A 21,898-nucleotide genomic window follows, 5' to 3' on the forward strand; every position below is an offset into this window, starting at 1 on the left:
AATCTCAATTAAATATGTACAAATGTAAGACATCATTTCCACATTTACTACATTGCATAATTGGGTTTCCATTTGGATTGTATTTTACAAAACAACTTCAATGAACTTACGCAAAAACCAATAATTTCAGATATCTGTAAGACATTTTCCTCTAGAATCAACCATATGTATTTATTAAACTAACATAGTACATGTAAATCAATTTTTATTTACTAGATAGAACGCAATATTTTAAACAAACTCGTTTTCTTCGTATTCATTTACCCGTACGTGTCAGGAGACTCGTATTTCTAATATTTCTGCCATTTTCTTGAAACTTTGCCTTGATTGCAGATTTTGAATATTCTCTAAATGATCAATACTAGTATAAGAGACTTCAAATACCATTTTAAATGGTATTTAACAACTTAATATATTCTAGTTCATGTGCTAATTCATGTTAGTTATATTCAATAACCTTATTTGTTGTTTTGTTGAACGTTCAGTGGCAAATATTTAATAAATTATCAAGATTTATTTTTATCAAGAAAAATTAATATCCAAATTATCACTTTCTAGCATATATCAGTATAATTTTAATATAAGTACGTTATACATATCACACTTACATTGATTTCTACATTGACATGATGTACTTTAAACATATCTGTATTAAAATAGACGATATCGATTTTTATGAAAAGAATCATTGATGTTTAAAAATTAATTAAATGGCAAGGTCGTAAAACTAAACAACGATTGTAAACATCCGGTTAGAATATATACCTGTGGAATTATTTTCTCCAAAAATGTAAGTTGAATGTAATTGTTTGTGTAAAAAAAAAGCTATTCCTACACTCTGTGTGTCCATCATTTGTATGACAAAATTCGTACACGACAACTTTATTTGTGATATATACCAAAATATGTTGCTTTACTTAAATTTTGATACGTTCATGTACGTAAATATTGCGAAATACATATATCATTGATCGCTTTGCAATCATTTCCTTTGATTTTCAAGAGTGCCTGGTAAAAGGCATCAAGTGTATATACGACTGTATAATCCAATGATTTTTTTACCTCTTCATTTGATTAAAAAAATCGAAATTGTTTTTAATTTGACAACGAGTATTGTCAGTTTGGCTTTTTAAAGAAGTTAGCTAATTTTTAAAGAGAAAGACAATCGAATAAGAAAAAGCAATATTTTTGTATGAAAGTAAAACTTAATATTTTTAAAGTATAGAAATTTCTTCGATTTTACATTATTCGACGAAAAATAAACAATATTTATCAATAAAACCTATAATGATTGCCATTAACACGTTAAATGGGGTCAGTCTTTTTACTGTAATATATTTGACGTTTCAACTGTATCATATACGTTGATGTATATATACGCATCTGCAGATATAGCAAATAATATTATGTGATCCCGAGCTTACGACTATATTATACGTTTTCCCTTTATCCCTCTGGTATCTTTCGCCCCTCTTTTCCTACAATTAAGACAGCTACACTATATGAATAACACATAGCTGAGAGGGTGATAGAGCAGATTGGTACCCCGAGTAAACATTGTCAACCGCGGCGAAGCCAAGGTTGACAATGCCTTTTCGGGGGGTCCAATCTGCTCTATCACCCTCTCAGCTATGTGTTATTTAATTTATTATACTGAATGTCCTTTTACAGATTACTTTTATTTTAAAAATATTTTCTATGACGTCACGTTCAAAACAACGTTACGGGCATTAGAAAAAGAAAGAAAAAGTCAAGCAAGATGTTTAAATTTATTTATTTCAACAGTCGATAATAAAATCTGAGCCAACACGTAGAACTTAAGCATTGTATTTAATTCCTTGATGTAAATTCAATTCATTGTTCTTTGAATTATCGATTTCTGATTGGTCACCCGCTCAGCCATGTGATAGTATATAAATAACATATAGCTGAGAGGGTGATAGAGCACATTGGTACCCCGAGAAAACATTGTCAACCACGGCGAAGCCAAGGTTGACAATGCCTTTTTGAGGGGTTCCAATCTGCTCTATCACCCTCTCAGCTATATGTTATTTATATACTATCACATGGCTGAGCGGGTGACCAATCAGAAATCGATAATTCAAAGAACAATGAATTGAATTTACATCAAGGAATTAAATACAATGCTTAAGTTCTACGTTTTGGCTCAGATTTTATTATCGACTGTTGAAATAAATAAATTTAAACATCTTGCTTGACTTTTTCTTTCTTTTTCTAATGCCCGTAACGTTGTTTTGTTATTTATATGTTATTTAATTTATTGTACTGAATGTTCTGTTATTACTGTCGATTTTTTTAAAATTCAAAGTAATAAACTGTGACATCTTGTACATAACCATCCGTATTTAATAAAGCGCACACTTGATCAAACGTCTCCGCGAAGGGTAATAGAGTATTTGCCATGGGATAGAGTCGTATTTAATAAAGCGCACACTTGATCAAGCGTCTCCATGAAGGGTAATAGAGTAAATTGACACCCTCGTATTAGCCAATCAAAATCTGGCATTTTGACATGAAGTATAATAAAGTAAATTGACACCCTCGTCTTAGCCAATCAAAATATGGCATTTTAACGTGAAGTATAATAAAATAAGATACTAGCATAAGAAACTAACCAGTTGCCAATCTGCATTATTTAAAGTATATTACGTCTTTAAAAGACCGACCTCTAAAAGTAGTACTGTCAACCTATTCATTTACGATGTGACATTGTTAAACTTTTAAATCAAATACCTTTTTTCTATTCAGTGCATATCCCAGACAATACCAGTTTACGACCGAAGTGATATATATATACCATTCAGGTGATTGAAGGTGCATGACTGAAGCTTGATTAATTAAAATATTAAAGATAAGGGGGTACAGAACACCTAAGAAAAGATAACTCTTACTCATAGTCTGATTCATTGCTGCGTTTTAAAATTATGTGCAATATGCAAGCTTTTAAAAGATCATGATTATAATGTTTACATTATTGCTAAGACTGTTATTCAGTTAATCCTTAAAAATCATTTAAAGTTATTCATTTTCAATAAATGAACCTTCAATGAGACATAATAAGGAAATTTCAAAGTGAAATAAATTTACCAAAGAAAACAAGGACGTTTGAAAAGGAGGGAAACAGAAAGAGAAGGGACCATAACTGTTTTCGTTTTTTACTTGACAATGCCTACATGTAGGTCTTAAATAAAATGAAATAAAGTGCAAACAGTCTAAGGATGTTACCATTTGATATTAAGGGGGAGGGCTAGGATTTATAAACTTTGTCCTGCATTATTTTTTATAGTTGAACTCATCATTATATTGTCCTGCATTTTTTATTTTTCATTCTTTACGGACCTGTAATTTTCATTAGTTTACTGAAATTGTTTTCATAAATTGTCATCCTGTTATGCTAAATTACTGATCCTGCCTTTGTTTGTTCCAAAGCCTGTCTTGCCTTTTTCAAATTTCATCCAAGCCCCCCTCCTCAAATGAGGGTGGATATGACCTTTATCGGGACTCCGGGATCAAATGTTTCTAATGTTAAGATTTAGGGATTGACCCTTTCGAGATCCGAAATTCTATTGATGTCGGGATTTAAATTTATCTAAATTCGGGACCTCAGGATTTCATGTTTTTAAGCCGGGATTTCGGGATCAGGACCCCTCCTACCCTCCTCTTAAATGGTAGCTCCCTCCGACAATAAAATTTTAACCAAATAAATAAGAATCCCTGGACAATTACACAATGCTTATGTTCGTAGATCTTCTTACGATTACGAATACTTCATGATTTTATAATTGCTGTCATATTATTTAAAGTGCAATTGAATATTTTATTGAATGATTTATATTTATGTAAAAAGTTAGAAGATACCCAGAGGGATACTCAACCACCAGTGCATCATTAAAATGTCACGGAACAAGGCAAAAAGAAGAAAAAAACATCTCATTAAGTCCAAAAAAAAATACACATATTTTTGCTTTCTTAATTCATCTTAAAAAACTTTATCTTTCTAGTATCTTTTTCCAACCTTTATCTTGACATGTGTAGAAAATTAACGGGTGTCTTCTATTCCGTCCGCAATTTTAGGGAAAGTAAAGTCTATATTTAGAATCATAGATGAAACTGAAACTACACATGTATGGTATAAATAGAACATGCTATTTTCGCTTTATCAAACCTCAATTTGGAAGGGATAGCAAAATTTGTTATTCCATTGTCATGTTTGTGTATCTTTCTGATTTTTTTTTTTATCAAATGCAATTTTGAAATTAATATAAAAAAGAAAGTGTGATATTATTGCAAGTGACAAGTGAAAATGTTTATTTTCAAGTCTCAATTCAAGATATTACCGAATAGAGTAATCATTCTCTTTTGTAATAAGGGGCTCAAAAATAATGTGAAACTTGTAACTGCCGTGCTTTTAACTAAAAATCAGCTGTATCTAGTTGTCATATTTATAAAACTCTGCAGAAATACTAAAAAAATGGTCCATGTTTAACGAGCTTGATTTAACAGTATAAGGATTTTGCACAGTCAGCTCTATTTCATCTCTCATAAGCTGTAATTCTTTGCACCAATGGTTTTGACGTTATGTTTTGAATCGTATATTTTTTAATCTGGCCAAAAGACCAATAAATTGAAATCTTAATTATGTAAAGCATCTGCCAACTTTAAAGCTTTTGCCTATGTATCATGTGTACTTTTGGTGTGTCATGCTTTTAATTTCAACAGCTCGTATCTCAAATCAAAAGTCAATTACATCCTTTTGTTCCCCCTGCAACTGATTGTCGGTTTGGGGAGGGGATTTTTTTACCCCTGTCCGTCTGTCCCTTTATTGGTATATATATAGTTATTTGGCATAACTCCTGACCTCCTATTGTTTGATTCCTAGAAAGTTTTCACTTCGCTGTCTGTTGAGTATTTAAGTGCGTACACTGCGCTTCAATAAAAACGATTCCCTTTTCAAACAATTCTATGTGACCTCATCTCCATTATGTATTCGATGTGCATTGAATGGTTTGAAATGTAATAAAATGTGTCTATATTGATGTATGGTCGATTAAAGCTTTTGTTATATGATTTTTTTAAATAAATATGAATTCATAACTACATGAAAGTCATGGCCTGTACAAGTGTTTCTTACCAAAAAAACACATATATCGTTCTTGAGGTCAAAGTTCAAGGTCATATGAAGGTCAAAATTTTAAGAAGGCACACCACCTCATGGTGATACATCCACATGCCAAAGATGTTAGGCCTAGGTCAAACGGCAAAGAAGTTATGGCCTACATGGTTGTGTTTTTCACGGAAAAACACCAATAAAGTTGACCTTGAGGTCACATTTGAAGGTCACACAAAGGTCATCATGATGCAAGACACTTAACCCTGTGATGATACATCCACATGCCAAATAGCTAAGACCTAGTTCCAAAGACAAACAAAATTATTGCCATTATGTACTTTTTGAATAGATTTTGCTCTTAATTAATGAACCAATTTGAGGGTGGGGCCTAATTTTAACTTAAATTCCAAAAATTCTAACGGTTAAATTTTAAAAAACTTTTGCAAGAACAACCGACTAGTATAGCGCTCCAAATGCTTAGTTTTATGAAAAATTTTAACGACACATTTTTTTTCAAAAAAAAATTCTTCTTTAAATACTAGAAGCACAGCATTCACATTTCGGGGCTAATTCTGATACCCCCTATTAAAGTTCTGGCAATTTTTTTTAACCGGAATAAAAAACGTACAAGAAGGGGGTATCAGTGAACTAATATTCTCCTCAGCTATCATTATTAGCTATGCTACATGTATTGTCAATTTAGGATTAAATTAATTTTTTTTTTACAAATTCAACCCTATACCCATATTTCAGAAACTTCCAATTTTGGCCGATACTAGTATGTAAAAGATGCCATATTTGAATTGCCAAATCTTTTAAACCTATGGTTCGAATCTTTTAAAATTTTTACAAGATGTTTAGGTTGGCCTAGTTTATCAATGAAAAAAAATTAAGAAAAATTAAACGACAGGAATTTTTTGGGGTATAGTGTTGGGTACCCCCTTAAGCATTTTGCCTTTATAAATCTATAAATAACAGTTTTTACCAAACAAAAACAAAAACACGCTAGTCTGTACAACTATTTAAATTTGTATGTAATCTGACTTGGAATTAAAATAAAAGAAATTAATGATTTTAAGATGAATACTAGTTAACAAAAAAGTGTTGTTTTTTTTAATTGATAACGCCAAAAGAAAATTTGTTAGCCAGCATTAAAATGTTTCATGCAATATTTCTTGTAATTGTTATAAATACATCATATTTGGTCATGGATTTCTTAAGACCAAATGGTCGGGGACTACACAAAACTTGACATCAATAAAACTGTACTAGGGGCAATTTCGAAGGTTTCACAGAAACCTATCTGTTTTGATATATATGCGAAACATTTGCTTTTTATTTCTAGTAAAGACATTATGATACAGTTCTCAATAAGACATTGACATTATTTGAATGATTTTGGAACCAATATTTGATAAGAAAAAATGCAACCTACTCGCCATTGATAAATAATTTGAGGCATGGGTTATACTGATTGAGATAACTTAAGTCAGATTATTGCATATGATCTCCCTTTTAATAACCATGTACGTTTACAAATAGTTGATTTTAATTTATACAATTGACGCTGATTTTAATTTATACAATTGACGCTGATTTTAATTTATACAAATGACGCTGATTTTGATTTATACAATTGACGCTGATTTTAATTTATACAAATGACGCTGATTTTAATTGATACAATTGACGCTGATTTTAATTTATACAATTGACGATGCGTATTGTTAAATTAATTTAGTATGAATATACAAGTTGTATGTCTTTACTTTAACATTTTTCTTTAGCTAATGCATGCATAGTGTAAACACTAACAATGTGTAAATGAGGCATACTGCACAAACACAAACAGCTTTCTGAAAATTTGAAGTGGTATATCAGACAAAGATGGAAGCCAAACGCATGAAGGCAAAACTTGCCATGGTAACTCACCTTCCTGCCGGAAATGACGTAATCATTAGCTACGACCCGGAAGACCGAAATTACGTCATTAAAATCAGAGGTATTTTAGCATCATTTTAAGTTCTTTTCCTTGATTTCCACGAATTGTCGTTCTGAGTAATTGTTATGCATGATTGCAAGGAAAAAGTGTTTGAAAAGTAACCAGTTTGGACTTGTGATGACAGTATTTCCTTAAAGGAGACGAGATTTTACTGTCGTGGGTCGGTGATTCTGTTATTCCGACTCCCCCAAAACAATATGGCCATCTTGAAAAAGCATCCAAACAACCATTAATCAAATAATAATGAATGTAAACATTAGAAACTTTATTATTGCATGCACAATTTCTCTTATCTTATGAATTCGGATAAAACATTTGAAACTTCATTAAATTAAAGCTTTGTGTGTACTGGATGTAGTGTAGTTAATAATCATTCAAAAGAGTTCTCAAGTAGATACATGATTTATTTATCAACTTAAATCCAAACCATCATTCATGATTACAGGAGTCTATAAAGAAAAGGGAAAGAAACTATTACAATGTCTATTACTAATGACTAACTACCACAAAACCAAATAAACATAATATACTACATTCACCCCCTCTTAAAGTCAACACAATAGTTCAATTAAAAAATTTCAGTTAATCGTCAAATCCAAATCTAGATGGTTTCTTAACTTCACGTGTAGAACGTCTAATAACGGGAGATGTTTCCATAGTGTTGTCCATGTTGTTGGTTGCTTCCTGTATTGTATTTTCAACATCGGTTTCGGAAATGTCCATAGTTGTATGATCGTTCAAAACGGAATGATCAAGATTGTCATTGCTTATTGAGTGTCCTCTTGGTGCTAGATGTCGGACTGATACAGTAGTTTCGCGTCCGTCGGGCAATCTAACATGAGCATAGGTTGGATTAGCTTCCAAAAGATCTACTTCCTCGACGAAAGGATCATATTTAATCGCACGCACATGCTTTTTCATTAAAACTGGTCCAGGATTGGCTAACCACGACGGAATAGATTGGCCAGATGATGATCTTCTTGTAAAGTTGAAAAACCTTTCATGTGGAGTACAGTTTATTGGTGTACATAACAATTTTCGAACAGAGTGCAGTGCATCTGGCAATACACTCTCCCACTGCGTCTCTTTAAGTCCCAAAGATTCTAATGCTAGAGTCACGGCTTTCCAGATGATACCGTTATAGCGTTCACATTGCCCATTGCTCTGTGGGCTGTATGGCGTTGTCCTGCTAGTAGCTACTCCATGCGATTGTAGAAAAGTTTTGAGTTCGGCACTCATGAAAGATTGACCACGGTCCGAGTGAATATAAGCGGGCATACCAAAAAGAGCAAATAACTGTCGTAAACACTGAATAACTGTTGCGCTTGTCATATCGGAACAAGGAAAGGCAAACGGGAATCTTGAGTATTCGTCAACAACGGTAAGAATATACTTCTTTGTACTAACAGACGGCAGTGGTCCTTTAAAATCAATGCTTAAGCGTTCAAATGGTTGTGTAGCTTTCACAAGAGGTGATGCATTCGGTTTAGCATACTGAGGTTTTACTTTTGCACAAATCTCACACTGTTTGATTGTTCTCTTGACGTCATCAACTGAGAAAGGTAAGTTCTTTGAACGGACGAAGTGAAGAAGTCGATTGATGCCCGGATGGCAAAGTGCACTATGTAGTTCAGAAAGAGAATCGGAGCTGATGGATGAGCAGTACGCTCGAGAAAAGCAATCGGCTGATGCATTGTCTTGTCCAGGACGATATTTTATATCATAGCTGTAACAGCTCAATTCAGTTCTCCATCGAATTATTTTGTCATTTTTCACTTTACCGTGCTTCTTTGAATCAAACATATAAGAAACTGCTTCCTGATCAGTGACAAGAGTGAAATGTTTCCCACTAAGTAAGTGTCTCCATTTGCGAACCGCATCTATAATGGCACATGCTTCCTTTTCTACAGATGAGTGTCCTAATTCATGAGCATTTAAAGTTCTCGAAAAGAAAGCAACAGGCCTTCCACCCTGATTGAGACTTCCGGCTACTGCAGAATCCGAGGCATCGGTTTCTACGACAAAAGGAATAGCTTCATCAATTGCACTTATGCTTGCGTTTTCAAGGTCGGATTTCAAATCATCGAATGCTTTCACTGCAATAGAGTCTAACGGAAAAGAAGTAGCGTTAGCTAACGGTTTGATTTTGTCTGAGAATCTTGGTATCCATTGACTATAATACGAAAACATTCCCATGGCTCTTTTCACCGATTTAGGACTGTGGGGCACAGGGAGTTCCCTTAGCGGCTTCATTCGATCAGGGTCCGGTCGTAAAACACCTTGACTGATGGTATATCCAAGTAGATCAACTGACTCGACAGAGTACACACATTTGTCCTCATTAAATGTTAGCTGATGTTTGTCGGCAACATCAAGAAATCGACGTAAGTTTTCGTCATGTTCGGTTTGGTCCATTCCGCCTATTGTGATATTGTCGATATACACAAATACTGCTTCTAATTTGTTTTCAGCCACTAGACGGTCAATTACCCTTTGAAAACAAGCAACTCCGTTCGTAACGCCAAAGGGGACTCGCCGAAATTGATATAAACTGCCATTTGCTTCAAAAGCTGTATACTTCTTTTCATGTTCACGTAACGGAATTTGGTGATAGGCACTACGTAAATCAAGCGTACTGTATACCTTGTATTTGGCGATGTCTGAGACCATTTGATTAATGTTAGGAAACGGATAAGCATCAAGTTCAGTAAATCTGTTTATAGTTTGAGAGTAATCGATTACTAGTCTTTTCTTGTGCCTTTCATTTGAAGTTACTAAAACTTGAGCTCTCCATGGTGACATACTAGGCTCAATTATACCTTCGGTAAGTAATCTTGTTGTCTCCTTTTCTATGAATTCTCTATCGACTGCACTGTACTTCCTTGATTTTGTAGCAATAGGTCGGCATTCACTTGTCAAGGTGGCAAATAATTCCGGCGGATCAACACTTGAAGCAGCTAAACCACAAACTGTATTTGAGTCATTTATTTCTACGGCTGGTCTGCTTCCACCGAAACTTATTTTTATACTGTCGTGTCTTTTCATGAAGTCCTGTCCCAAGATAATGTCACAACAGAGTTTATTGAGGACAGATAACTGCATATTCCGATAGAAATGTCCATCAATGTTTAAGTTTACATTGCAAATTCCTACTATAGGACTACTGAGAGCACTGGATGCCATCGATACACTTCCGGTAGCGTCATTTATATTTAATGACATTAATTTTGCAAATTGTCTATCAATGAAACTTTCAGAACTACCTGTGTCTATCAAGGCTTTGCACGGACGTTCATTCACACGCACATTTATGACTGCTTTCTTTAAACATTGCGGAGATGCAGCAGTTACAGTTGCTAATATAGGAGTACAAGAGGCAGATGTCCCAGTAATTGTTGTATTAGATTTACACACTTTCGAAAAGTGTCCTTTCTTACTACAGTTATGACAAGAGGCATCCTTTGCCGGACAAAAACGTCTCGCGTGAGCATTATTCCCACAAAAGAAGCACTTTTGTTTACTTCCGGGTCGTTGTGCAGCAGCTGCTGTAATCTTGTCTTCTTCAGTAACGAATTGAAGTTTTGTTGTGGTATCTGGAACACTTTCATCTGGTTTTTGTCCAATCGCGGCTGTCACAGAATATGGCTGAACATACACTTCATTACTGCGTTGAGCTAGATCTAATGTTCGCGCCTGATCAAACATTGTCTTAAGGTCAAGAGTTTTATTTTCCAACAAACGCTGTCGAACAATTTGTGAGCAAAGTCCATTTATAAACGCGTCCCTTGTGTATTCTTCCTTCTATTTATCGGCCGTCACTGGTTGAAATTTACAATCCTTTGCCAATACTTTAAGCTCTTGTAGAAACTGGTCAAGTGTCTCACCTGTCTGTTGTCTGCGTGTTATTAACAAGTGCCTAGCCAGAACCTCGTTTTTTGGTCGAACATACACAGCTTCTAACAGTGATATAGCGGTATCGTAAGTTTGACATTCACCAATATACTCATATATACGCGGCGAAACAAAATTGATCAACATTATCAGTTTGTCTGGAACTTCTTCTTCGGCAGAGGTTAGAAAATTCGTAAAAGTTCGTTTCCAGTGAAACCATTCTTTTGCTGCTGTAGGTGAATCAGGATTGGCATCCAATCGTTCGGGCCTGAGATATTTATGCATGATGATTTAAGTTGATAAAACTGTAGTGTAGTTAATAATCATTCAAATGAGTTCTCAAGTAGATACATGATTTATTTATCAACTTAAATCCAAACCATCATTCATGATTACAGGAGTCTATAAAGAAAAGGGAAAGAAACTATTACAATGTCTATTACTAATGACTAACTACCACAAAACCAAATAAACATAATATACTACACTGGATATAAAGATTGTGTATTGAAATATGATAAGAATATAAACTACAACAACTGACATTTTTTTTCCATAACATTCTATCATTAACTTATACGCAGGGCAACTACATTGTACATTAACATATAAATATGTATCTACCAGAACATGATTCGTACATTGTATCTTATCATGTATTATTTGTTTTTTGTAAATCAGACAAATTGAAAGAAGCAGGAATTGCCGTGTGGGTGGAGACTTATGATTTGGGAGGAGGAGCAAACGTCTTCAGCAAGGTCGGACAGGCTGTCGTGGATGCAAAGGTGTGTCTTACTAAATGATTTGAACATAAGTATTATTTCTTATGTCAACACAGGTTCTGTTGCAGTATAGGGAATCTGAATGAAAAGTTGAATCTGCATGACCCTTATATTGACTGTCTCCATTTTTAAAGTGTTGGATCAAAATAATTTTGCCGCATTAACGAAATTTTCAGTTTACTGAAAAGAGTACAATATACTAGTATTTAGAAACGGTTGACCATATACATGTAATATATGTTTATTGCAGCAATAGTGTAAAATTGTCCGTACTCTATTTTTGAAAGATGCATTCAGTACAATGCAAGCTTTATTTCATAAAAACTTCATCCATATTTTCAGGTGTTTGGTTCAAGTAAGTTTATAAGTAAAAACCCATACAGTTTCTGAAGTTTCATTTTGTCTCCCATTTTTTAGATATTTTTTTACCTGATCAGCACAGATTCTGTGAAATCAAAGTTATGCCAGGATCAATTGGCTCTCGCCTACGTCTCGAAGAAATCGATTCTACCTGTAGCAATAGACGATGAAGATGATGTTTCTAAAATTATGGACAACGGCATGTAAGATATTGCACCAACCCGTTGGTTATGCTACATGTATATACTCTTAGTATCATAATTTAAATATTAAGAAATAAACAGTTCAATTATTCATTATTTAAGTTCAAATCTTTATTATATTAATATCCTTTATCGCAACGTGCTACTAGTATTTGAATTTAGATACTGTAACGTGTAACCAGGCGTTTAAATCTCAAACGTCCGTTCCAGTAATTACTTGGATCCAAGTTGTCCACAAACAATACGGTAATGCTAAAAACTACAACTATCTACGTTATGCACAATGAACTAAAATATACACATTGACTCTTTGTCGATATAAAGTAACAGCGGACAATTATATATATACAAATATAATACAATTAACCAGTCTGTCCTCAAGATGGGACGACGTGTCACTTAGAGACAGTATAGCTGGTACAGCTTGTCCTTCGAATGGGACAGTCTGTCAATACAAGACAGAGCGGTCTGATACAACTTGTCCTCCGAGTGGGACAACCTGTCACTACCAGACAGTACGGGCTGGAACAACTTGTCCTCCGAATGGGACAACCTGTCACTACCAGACAGTGCGGGCTGGTACAGCCTGTCCTCCGAGTCGGACAGTCTGCCTTGTTTATCCGTTCAACTTGTACGTTTACTTTGTACCCGGTACAAAGTGTCCTTTATATATTAAGGATCTTACTAGCGCTTAATATAACCAACGTACGCTCTGTTGACTTGAGACGCCTCATCGACAACCAACCGACAGCTCCGAGGACCGTTTCTCACTCTCTTATATACCCCAGGGCGACTATACTATTTAATTGATAAGGGTGTTCTCTAAATGTTCCCGATACCGAACACAAGAGAACCTCTCAAACACCCCCATACCGATGGACCCAACCACTGACTCTCCCGCCAAACGTCTAAATCTGTTTAACTCTTTCTCAAGCGTAAACCATGCATTGATTCACCCAGATTCTACTTGATTATAACCTTAACGACCAATAAACATTACAATACTTTTTAAACTTTTGTACATTTTATTTTTGTACAAAAGTCATTTAATTTTTTTAATGTTCTAAGTGAAATACCAGCACCAATAGACTGTGTAATGTGAAGACATACTGTAATAAAACTCCAGTACATTCATAATCAGTTCAGTCGTGTACAATAGAAATTAAATACGAATGTTTTTGTTGTTTTTTTTAAATTCCATGTCGTTTCACTTTGCTTTACCTCGATCTGTATATTTTGTTGATTATATCACTATTCTTTCAGGCGATTACAACTTGCTGGTTTTGAATGGTCGTTCTTAGATCGTGAAATAATTGAGGATGGCTTACCTAGCTTGGTTGCTCGTATCAAAGATATGTTAGCGGATTATGATTCATCAAACCGAGGTAGTTAAGTTACATACTATATCTTGTCACAATGTTTATTTCAAAAAAAATGGGGTTTTTATTCTACAGTGTCGGCGGCGTTAGCTCAAAATCTGTATTTTTTAGAAGTTGGAAGAACTGGATGTTTCATACTTTGTATATATAGATGTCTTATGGTATAAAGTTTCCGTCTGTCACATGACCATTGACCTTGATCTCATTTTCATGGTTCAGTGACTACTTGAAAAAAGTTTAGATTTGTTTGCACTGTTTATTTCTTTCTTGTTATGAGTAATAGGATAAATATATTTGAGTACCTTGCGATGTCCTCATGCCCATCAGACAGTTTTCACTTGACCTCGACCTCATTTCATGGATCAGTGAACAAGGTTACTAATAATACATGTATATAAAAAAAGAAGATGTGGTATGATTGCCAATGAGACAACTATCCATTAGAGACCAAAATAACACAGAAATTAACAACTATAGGTCACCGTTTTTGTGTGGTCATGTCAATATCTCAGATACTAACAAGCAATAGGTCTAGTATATTATCTGTATAAGAGGATTGTAAGGTGTACCTGTCCAACTGGTAGGTATCTGACCTTGACCTCATTTTCATGGTTTAGTGGTAAAAGTTTTGGTCTTTTTTCTTATATCATACGCAATATGTCTAATCAATTTGGTATTAATTATGGAAATATTTTATGATGTACATGTCAGTCTCAAAGGTTTTATTTGACATTGACCTCATGTTCACGATTCATTGCTCAGTGTTAAGCTTTTAGACATAAGACATAAGACATAAAGCTTTATTAAGAGTCGGTATAAGCAAGCAATTACAAACATAAGATCTGAAGAGCTTTTAAAACCGACATAACAACAAATAAAACAAAACATACATATCGAGTCATGCACACAACATTAAACATATAAAGCAAGAGTTCAATCAGTATATAAACATGCAGCACAAAAGTAATGCAATTTTGAGATAAAAACACAAAGCACAAATGAAATGGTTTGCACATAAAAAGCATATTAAAAGCACATAAAGTTTCTAAAATTAGCACAAAAGCAGCAGAAGCACTATAGTAAAGAACACAAAATAAATTTGTCCTGCTAAAAATAAAGCAATAAACCAAAAATTAATAAGCAGAGATTAAATGGTTTTGCAGGCAAAGCATTGGCATGAGCTGCCAAACCAAGAATTTATCAAGTAAATGAATGGATTTAAAGATGATTGCTTACGAAGCTCATCTGGCAGCTCATTCCAAAGCCTAGCACCCGCATACCTGAAAGATTGTAGGCCATATAAAGTTGTTCTTACATGTGGTAGATCTGCTGTATTCTGGTATCTGAAAGAGTAAGTGTTTTCCTTTAAGTGAATCAAATCATGGAGATATACAGGACAATCTTTATTTATAATTTTGAAAACGTCAATCGCCAAAGATCGCATTCTTCTTACTTTTAAAGATGGTAATTTTGATTTGCAAAGTAGATCTTCATAACTTGCTGAATGGTCTTCATAGATAAACCTTAGTGCTCTCTCTTGAATTTTCTCTATCTTTTTGTATTTATCTCCCCACAGAAGTGTCAAACTAGTGGGCAGTAATTAAAATTGAACATTATGAAAGAATAATAAATTGATAATTTTCCGAGTTTAGTCAGGTGTTTACCTATTCTTTTTAATACATTTAATTGTTTGGATGCTTTTTTACATATTATAGAGACATGTTCATTAAAATTTAGTTTAAAATCTATGGTTACACCTAGAAGTTTAACGTTATCTTCACACTCTATTTCATTACCTTCTAATTTAAATTTTAGGTTTTTGTCTTTAGTTTTTTCTCCTACAGCTATTGCCAGAATTTTTTCTGGATTTGCTTTCATTTTATATTTATTGAGAACCAGTTTATCAAAATTTTATTTCATCTTCTAAAGTTTTAATTGATCTATCTAAATCGTTATCTGCGTATGAAAGGGTGTTGTCATCTGCATAATTATAGAGTTCACTTTTATGAATAAAATAAAAAATAACATATAAAAAAATATTAAATAATGTTGGCCCTAATATTGACCCTTGTGGCACCCCTTTAAACATTGTTTGCCAATAGCTTGAAATAGTACCTACTTTAACACACTGTTTTCTATTAGTTAAATAGCTGTTTGTGTTTTGGTCTGTTATGTCAACTGTGTTTAGTGTATTGAATGATTTTAAGGTGTACATGTACATGTATTTCTCCTTTGGTTTCTATATATATGACCATGACCTATGATAGTTGTAGCAAAGTTTCGTATTTAGGACTATCAACATTATATAAAGGGTTAGTATAGAAGAGGATACATTTCAGCGTGTGTACTCTTGTTTTTCTTAAAATGACTTCTAAACTGCCAATTTTAAATTCCTTGAAAAATTAAACGTACTACTCATCAAGACTTTCCTACCATATAAGCAAACATTCAAACAGTTTCTATAATGCAAATTCAAAATTGATGATGATATACGGTTTCCCAATATCGGAATGTTAAATTCAATGCAAACTACAGGTATTTTGTGAATCGTACTTTGTTTATTTTTAAGACGAAGAAACGAAAAAGAAAACCGAAGAAAAGAAAAGGTACCTACGATCAGCTAAATCTCGGTCCAGGATCAAAGCATCCAGAATTCATCTGCAAGACGGGAAGGCATATTGGACCAATACATTCGGAGCAGTCGCAAATATGTCTTGGGAAAGGTGATGTCTGGCTAACATATTTGAACTTGCACTTGCCTTTACTTTTACAATGTTTATAGGTTGTTGTTTTATTTCTAATTATTTTGAGGCTTTATTAAATTTTGTACACTAGTAGTTATTTGTAATGCTTGATTTTTATTCTTGCAGAGAAAGGACGAGTTTCTATATAATATATATGTGGTTTTTTTTCTAAAGATGACCATTGTCACTTTTGATTTATAAAAAAAAACGTGTTGGTAGGGGAGGCGCATTCAATCATGTTTAATCTCACATTCTTTATGCGCCTGTCCCAAGTCAGGAGCCTGTTGTTAAGTAGGTGGCCTTGGTTCGTGCATGTCATATTGTATTTGTATTTGTATTTTGTATATCGAATTGATATGTTACAAGCCGTTAATTTCTCAATTGAGCTGGTTCGTATTTTGTATGTGGGGGCTTTTTATAGCCGACTATACGGTATGTTTTTCATTGTTGAAGGCCACACGGTTGCCTATAATTTCTTACATCTGATTTGTTTGAACTATGGTGGATATGATTGTCTCATTTGCAACATCACACCTCCTTCTTTCTAAAGTCAATACGATCTTAGGCTTTTTTTATTTATTGTTCAATGATTTTAAAAAATAACAGAGAGCATGACTTTTTATAATTATATGAAAAGTAATAATTCATATTAAAAATAGGATGTTCTTCTTTTTTTTTGTAGGTTCAAGGCAAAACTGTTAGAAGATTTCAAACTTGATTTTGAGCAGACTTTCGGGGAAGAGGATACCGAATGGCTACTAGCTATCTTACACAGAGAGTTGATGGTTGAACATGATGAAAACGTCTCTTTTGAGAATTTCATTGGTAATATAATTTGAACTGTCTTATTATTGGGTCATACATTTAATTATGAATAAAATAATTTACCACATTAATGCAATGTATTTGGTTCCCCTGTTTATATAAAGTTTTCCATCCTGTAGCCAAATAATTATATGCTATGTAATTAGTATAAATTAAAATCAAAAAATTACTGAACTCCAAGGAAAATTCAAAACGGAAAGTTCCTTATCAAATGGTAAAATCAAATGACAAAACACATCAAATGAATGGACAACAACTGTCATGTTCTTGTCTTGGTAAAGGCATTTTCTTTGTAGAAAAAGGTGGATTAAACTTGGTTTAATGATTAGCCAAACCTCTCACTTGTATGACAGAATTTCATTGATTGTTACAATTTAAGTTATAACTGGCTTTTGTTTCTGAGTCAGCAGCAAGTATTTCAGACTTTTTTAAATTTAATTTCTTGCTTCATACAGTACCTTTTAGCCGACTTATTCGTTATTTTGTTAAATGTATATTAATGAACATAAAGTTTAATTTTCCTGTTTTATATATTTGATACAATATTAAAATTTACGAGGCCATATTTGTATATCTTTTGTTGAATTTCATAAGTTCATTTGGCAGATATCTTTTATAAGTTGCGTGAAAAACAAGTGGAGCCAGTAGACCGGATAATTCTTTCGGGTTCGTCACAACTCGGCCGATTCCATACCATCATAAGAAGAGTAGCGAAATCACCCAAAAAGTGCCGATTGGTCTCACGTCTTCTGTTTCAAAGGTATCCCCACGTGCGATTCCAAATTCATGATTGTTAATATGTATTTAGCATACTTTGTAAATTTAACAAATCAGCCAAATATTATGGAGTTGGAAGATTCTAAAACACGAAAAATACCTTTCATTTTAGAGAAATTATGTTATATAGTAAAAAAATGAACAATGATGACAAAAAATATTTTCATTATTTGTTGATAATAAATATGTTTTATTTTTACCAGCATTCTGTACCATCGATGAGAAAGTTTTGCCAGTATGGTCCAGGATACAAGAACAAGCTAGAGAAAGTTACGCAATGAGAGAAGTCTTTGACATGGATTCTAGTGTAAGAGTTGATGCTATAGAAAATCTAGGTAGGTGTAAAAGTTGATATATATCATCAAAATATATATTTCCACTTAACATGTAATACCATGGAACGTTATGGCACACCTTCAGTACAAAACTTAATTTACTTATAATAGTATCTAAAATTTTATAGCAATATATATTTGGTTTTTGATATTCAAAATTCAAAAGATTTCTTCAACTACATAGTTCAATCTCTTCTCTCAATTCAAACATCTTTTTCTCATTTTGAATGTACATGTAATATAATTATGTTTGAAAGTATTTATCGTACTTTTCTTTATTAAAACTGACGTACGTAGCCTAAACGGCATGTTCTAGATGTAACATAGCACATTCTTTGATAAAAAAAAAGTCGCTGATAGAGTGGATCAAGATCATTCAATTTTTGATTGTCACCACATTGTTATGATCCATTTATGGGCATTATGTTTTCTGGTCTGTACATTCGTCTGTTCGTTCGTTCGTTGGTCTGTTCGTCCGTTCGTCCGTCTGTCCCGATTCAGGTTGGTCGAGGTAGTTTTTGATAAAGTTGAAGTTCAATCAACTTGATACTTAGTACACATGTTCCCTATGATATGATATGATGTTTCTAATTTGTAGGCCAAATAAGAGTTTGTACTCCATTTTCAAGATCCACTGAACGTAGAAAATGATAGTGCGGATTGGGCATCTGTGTACTTGGGACACATTCTTGTTTTATAAGTTTTACAACAAACAATCAGCATTCATATATAATTGCCAGACGTCATATATATGATTTGTGCTTCTCACAAAGAATGAAAAAAGAAGCTACATTTTATGTTAACTGTACGCCTTCTATAACAAGTATATATATGATGAAAATATGTTTTGGTACTTTGCCTTCAAATTAAATTAAAACGTTTGCGCAATATAACATAGTCACTCATTTCAAAATCTTTATTATTACCAGGAAAATTCAAAAGTCTGACAGTGATTGGTGCCTTGAGAGATTTATTGGCAGATAAAGACGCCAACGTACAGGCCGTGGCTATCATCTCATTGGCTAGAACAAATTCCACCGACATAGAAACTATCGTAGCTCTACGGAAATGTTTGAGAATGAAAGACAGGGTCGTTAGAGAAGCGGCATGTCTTGCTTTAGGTCATCTTGGTGTAGAAGCTGTTATTGAAGAGCTAGTTAACCTATGGTAAGCGCTTAAGGAGGTAGACATAGGTTAAGGGAAATAACTCTTAACATCATCAGTAAGTTTGTGTCAAACATGTTTATAAATATATTCTAAGCTTCTATGTCACATAGATTATTTTCAATCTGTTTCAGGTAAATGCCTAAAATACGTTGATGAAACTTGACGTTTACAAACACATAACTGAATTAAAGAGTTATCTCCCTGAACCAAGGTCTACCACCTTAAAACACAACAAGATCAACCCTGTTACATTCTTTGTGTGCCCAAAGTCTGCCCCTGTAATTCAGTGGTTGTCGTCTGTTGATGTGTATCGTACTTGCTATTCGTTTATTGTTAATACATAAATCATGCCGATATTTTTCACTTTTGGAATATATTACATTCATCATGTCGTGGCTTTTTTAAAGCTTGCTTTGCGGTTATGTATGAATTTTGCTCAAGTTTGAAGGTCATAATAGGATATATAGTTATTAACTTTTACGTCATTTGTTTTGTAGTGGAGATCTGTTTCGTCGAGAAAAAAAACTTTTAATTTCGTCACGGCAGGTATAGGAAGTCACATCGATCATCTACAATTATATGAAATAAAAAATAAAATCATGACATACAATTTTTCTTTGATTGATTCTGATAATTTGAAAGTTGAGTTTATATATATCTAATTATATGGTGGTTTGATAGCAAACAAGCTCAATCACAATTCAGAGTTATTCTTCACAATACTTGAGTTTAATTCTCTTTGCATATCCACACAAGGATAATAAATTGATATTCCAATATGACATTAGACACATTTGGAGATGATTTTGATTTATTTTCTGTGTTGATGTGACAAAAAAAAAAGATTATTCTGTCAATTGTCACTTCCATAAAAGGAATATATAATACTACATCGCAACTTATTTATTCTGTTTATTTCGTTGTATTTTTGAACCCGTGTGAACAATAACTTATTGCAAAGGTATTTTTAGCTGTCGTATCTACCAAGTTGTCATCTGAACACCTAGTCCGTTTTAATTCTCATCATTCACATAGTGGTTTTTTTTAATTATATGCAATTCACTTTGTTAAATTGAAAGAAAAAGGCCAGATGTCTCTAGTTAAAATATGAGTTAAAATCATATGCATTTTGCGACGATATAATGCTTCGTAATATCTACCCACACAATAAAGCAATGTTTGGAGACAAAATATTGAAAAATCTAATAAGCGATAATTTTTTTCACAGATTGGTAAATTACAATAAACGTGAACTAAACTATTTCGAGACACTAGCAAAGCAATACACGAAAAAAAAAAAGGTTAAAAAAAGGTTATCATAGTGAGATCTTCAAATGATGAGCAATTTTTATATAGTGTTCTTCCTTTTTAACCACGATGTTTTTGCTTTTATAAATGCTTATCCATAATAAATAACGATCGTCTGGTGTGCAACATTTTCAGCACTATCCAATAAAATTACAGATTCACAACTTATTTCTCGAACTCTATGTTTATTGTTAGCATTACACCAGATATTTTGTTTCGCTTACTACCTGGTATTTCATTTTATTTTTTTAAACGTTGTATATATTTTCATTTTTCTTTAAATAATTGTAGGCGAAACGACATTATTTCCAATGTTAGAGAGGCTGCCCTTGTAGCGTTAAACAAAATTGGAGGACCAAAGGCAAATGAAGCTATCAGAGTAACAGAAGTGCTCGAGAAAGAGATTCGCAGCATGAAATCAGCGTGATTGTCTAATCTGGTTCCCTGCCTACAGATAACTTTAGTACCATCATATGAATCAAATAGGTTGAAGGACAGGCTGACCATTCAACACACATTTCATATGTATATGATGTTATTTATTTTAGTATTAAATATATATATCAAGTATTTTTGTGTGTCCCTTTGAGACCACTGTCAATGAAGGCGAGACATGGATATATGATCGATTTAACATAAAAGCCTAGCTCCAGATCTAAAATTTCTACTGAACAAATGTCAAATTTCATGATTAGGGGGTAATGTTTGCACTAACTGTATAAAATACTTGACAGTGTAAGTCAACAAATCTTGCCTGATAAGGGTCATGCATATATTTTCATTTATCATTTATAAGAGTTTTAACTATTGATGGTGAATAAAGTTAGACTAAAGCCCCAGTACCACTTGACGACGATCTCACCACGCTCAACGCGTTCTTAAATTTCTTCAGATATCGGTATGAGCGGCATAAATATGAATATTTTCGTTGTTTTCACGATGATACTATGTCCTCATTACACTTCTACAACGATCCCCCTACAATTAAACCACA

At 33.4% G+C, this 21,898-nt stretch overlaps 1 protein-coding gene across 1 annotated transcript; it reads left to right on the top strand.

Moving 5' to 3' along the window:
• Positions 1–705: 705 nt before the first annotated feature.
• LOC134728118 (uncharacterized) lies at positions 706–21,474 on the top strand. The gene is made up of 10 exons (XM_063592549.1): positions 706–790; positions 6,919–7,133; positions 11,706–11,809; positions 12,224–12,369; positions 13,633–13,754; positions 16,318–16,471; positions 17,175–17,317; positions 18,298–18,429; positions 19,359–19,596; positions 21,196–21,474. The coding sequence occupies exons 2-10, from the start codon at positions 7,019–7,021 to the stop codon at positions 21,329–21,331; spliced, it is 1,290 nt and encodes a 429-aa protein (XP_063448619.1). The 5' UTR covers positions 706–790; positions 6,919–7,018; the 3' UTR covers positions 21,332–21,474.
• The last annotated feature ends 424 nt before the right edge of the window (positions 21,475–21,898 follow it).

Source organism: Mytilus trossulus, chromosome 8 (assembly GCF_036588685.1).
Source record: "Mytilus trossulus isolate FHL-02 chromosome 8, PNRI_Mtr1.1.1.hap1, whole genome shotgun sequence".
Classification (NCBI taxonomy): domain Eukaryota; kingdom Metazoa; phylum Mollusca; class Bivalvia; order Mytilida; family Mytilidae; genus Mytilus; species Mytilus trossulus.

What these genes read in the sequence shown, in the direction of transcription:
- LOC134728118 (XM_063592549.1), top strand. Translation starts at nt 7,019, where the DNA reads ATGGAAGCCAAACGCATGAAGGCAAAACTTGCCATGGTAACTCACCTT. An exon ending in AAAATTATGGACAACGGCAT is followed by an intron (nt 12,370 to 13,632) that starts GTAAGATATTGC and finishes CTATTCTTTCAG; the next exon opens with GCGATTACAACTTGCTGGTT. An exon ending in TTATGATTCATCAAACCGAG is followed by an intron (nt 13,755 to 16,317) that starts GTAGTTAAGTTA and finishes TTTATTTTTAAG; the next exon opens with ACGAAGAAACGAAAAAGAAA.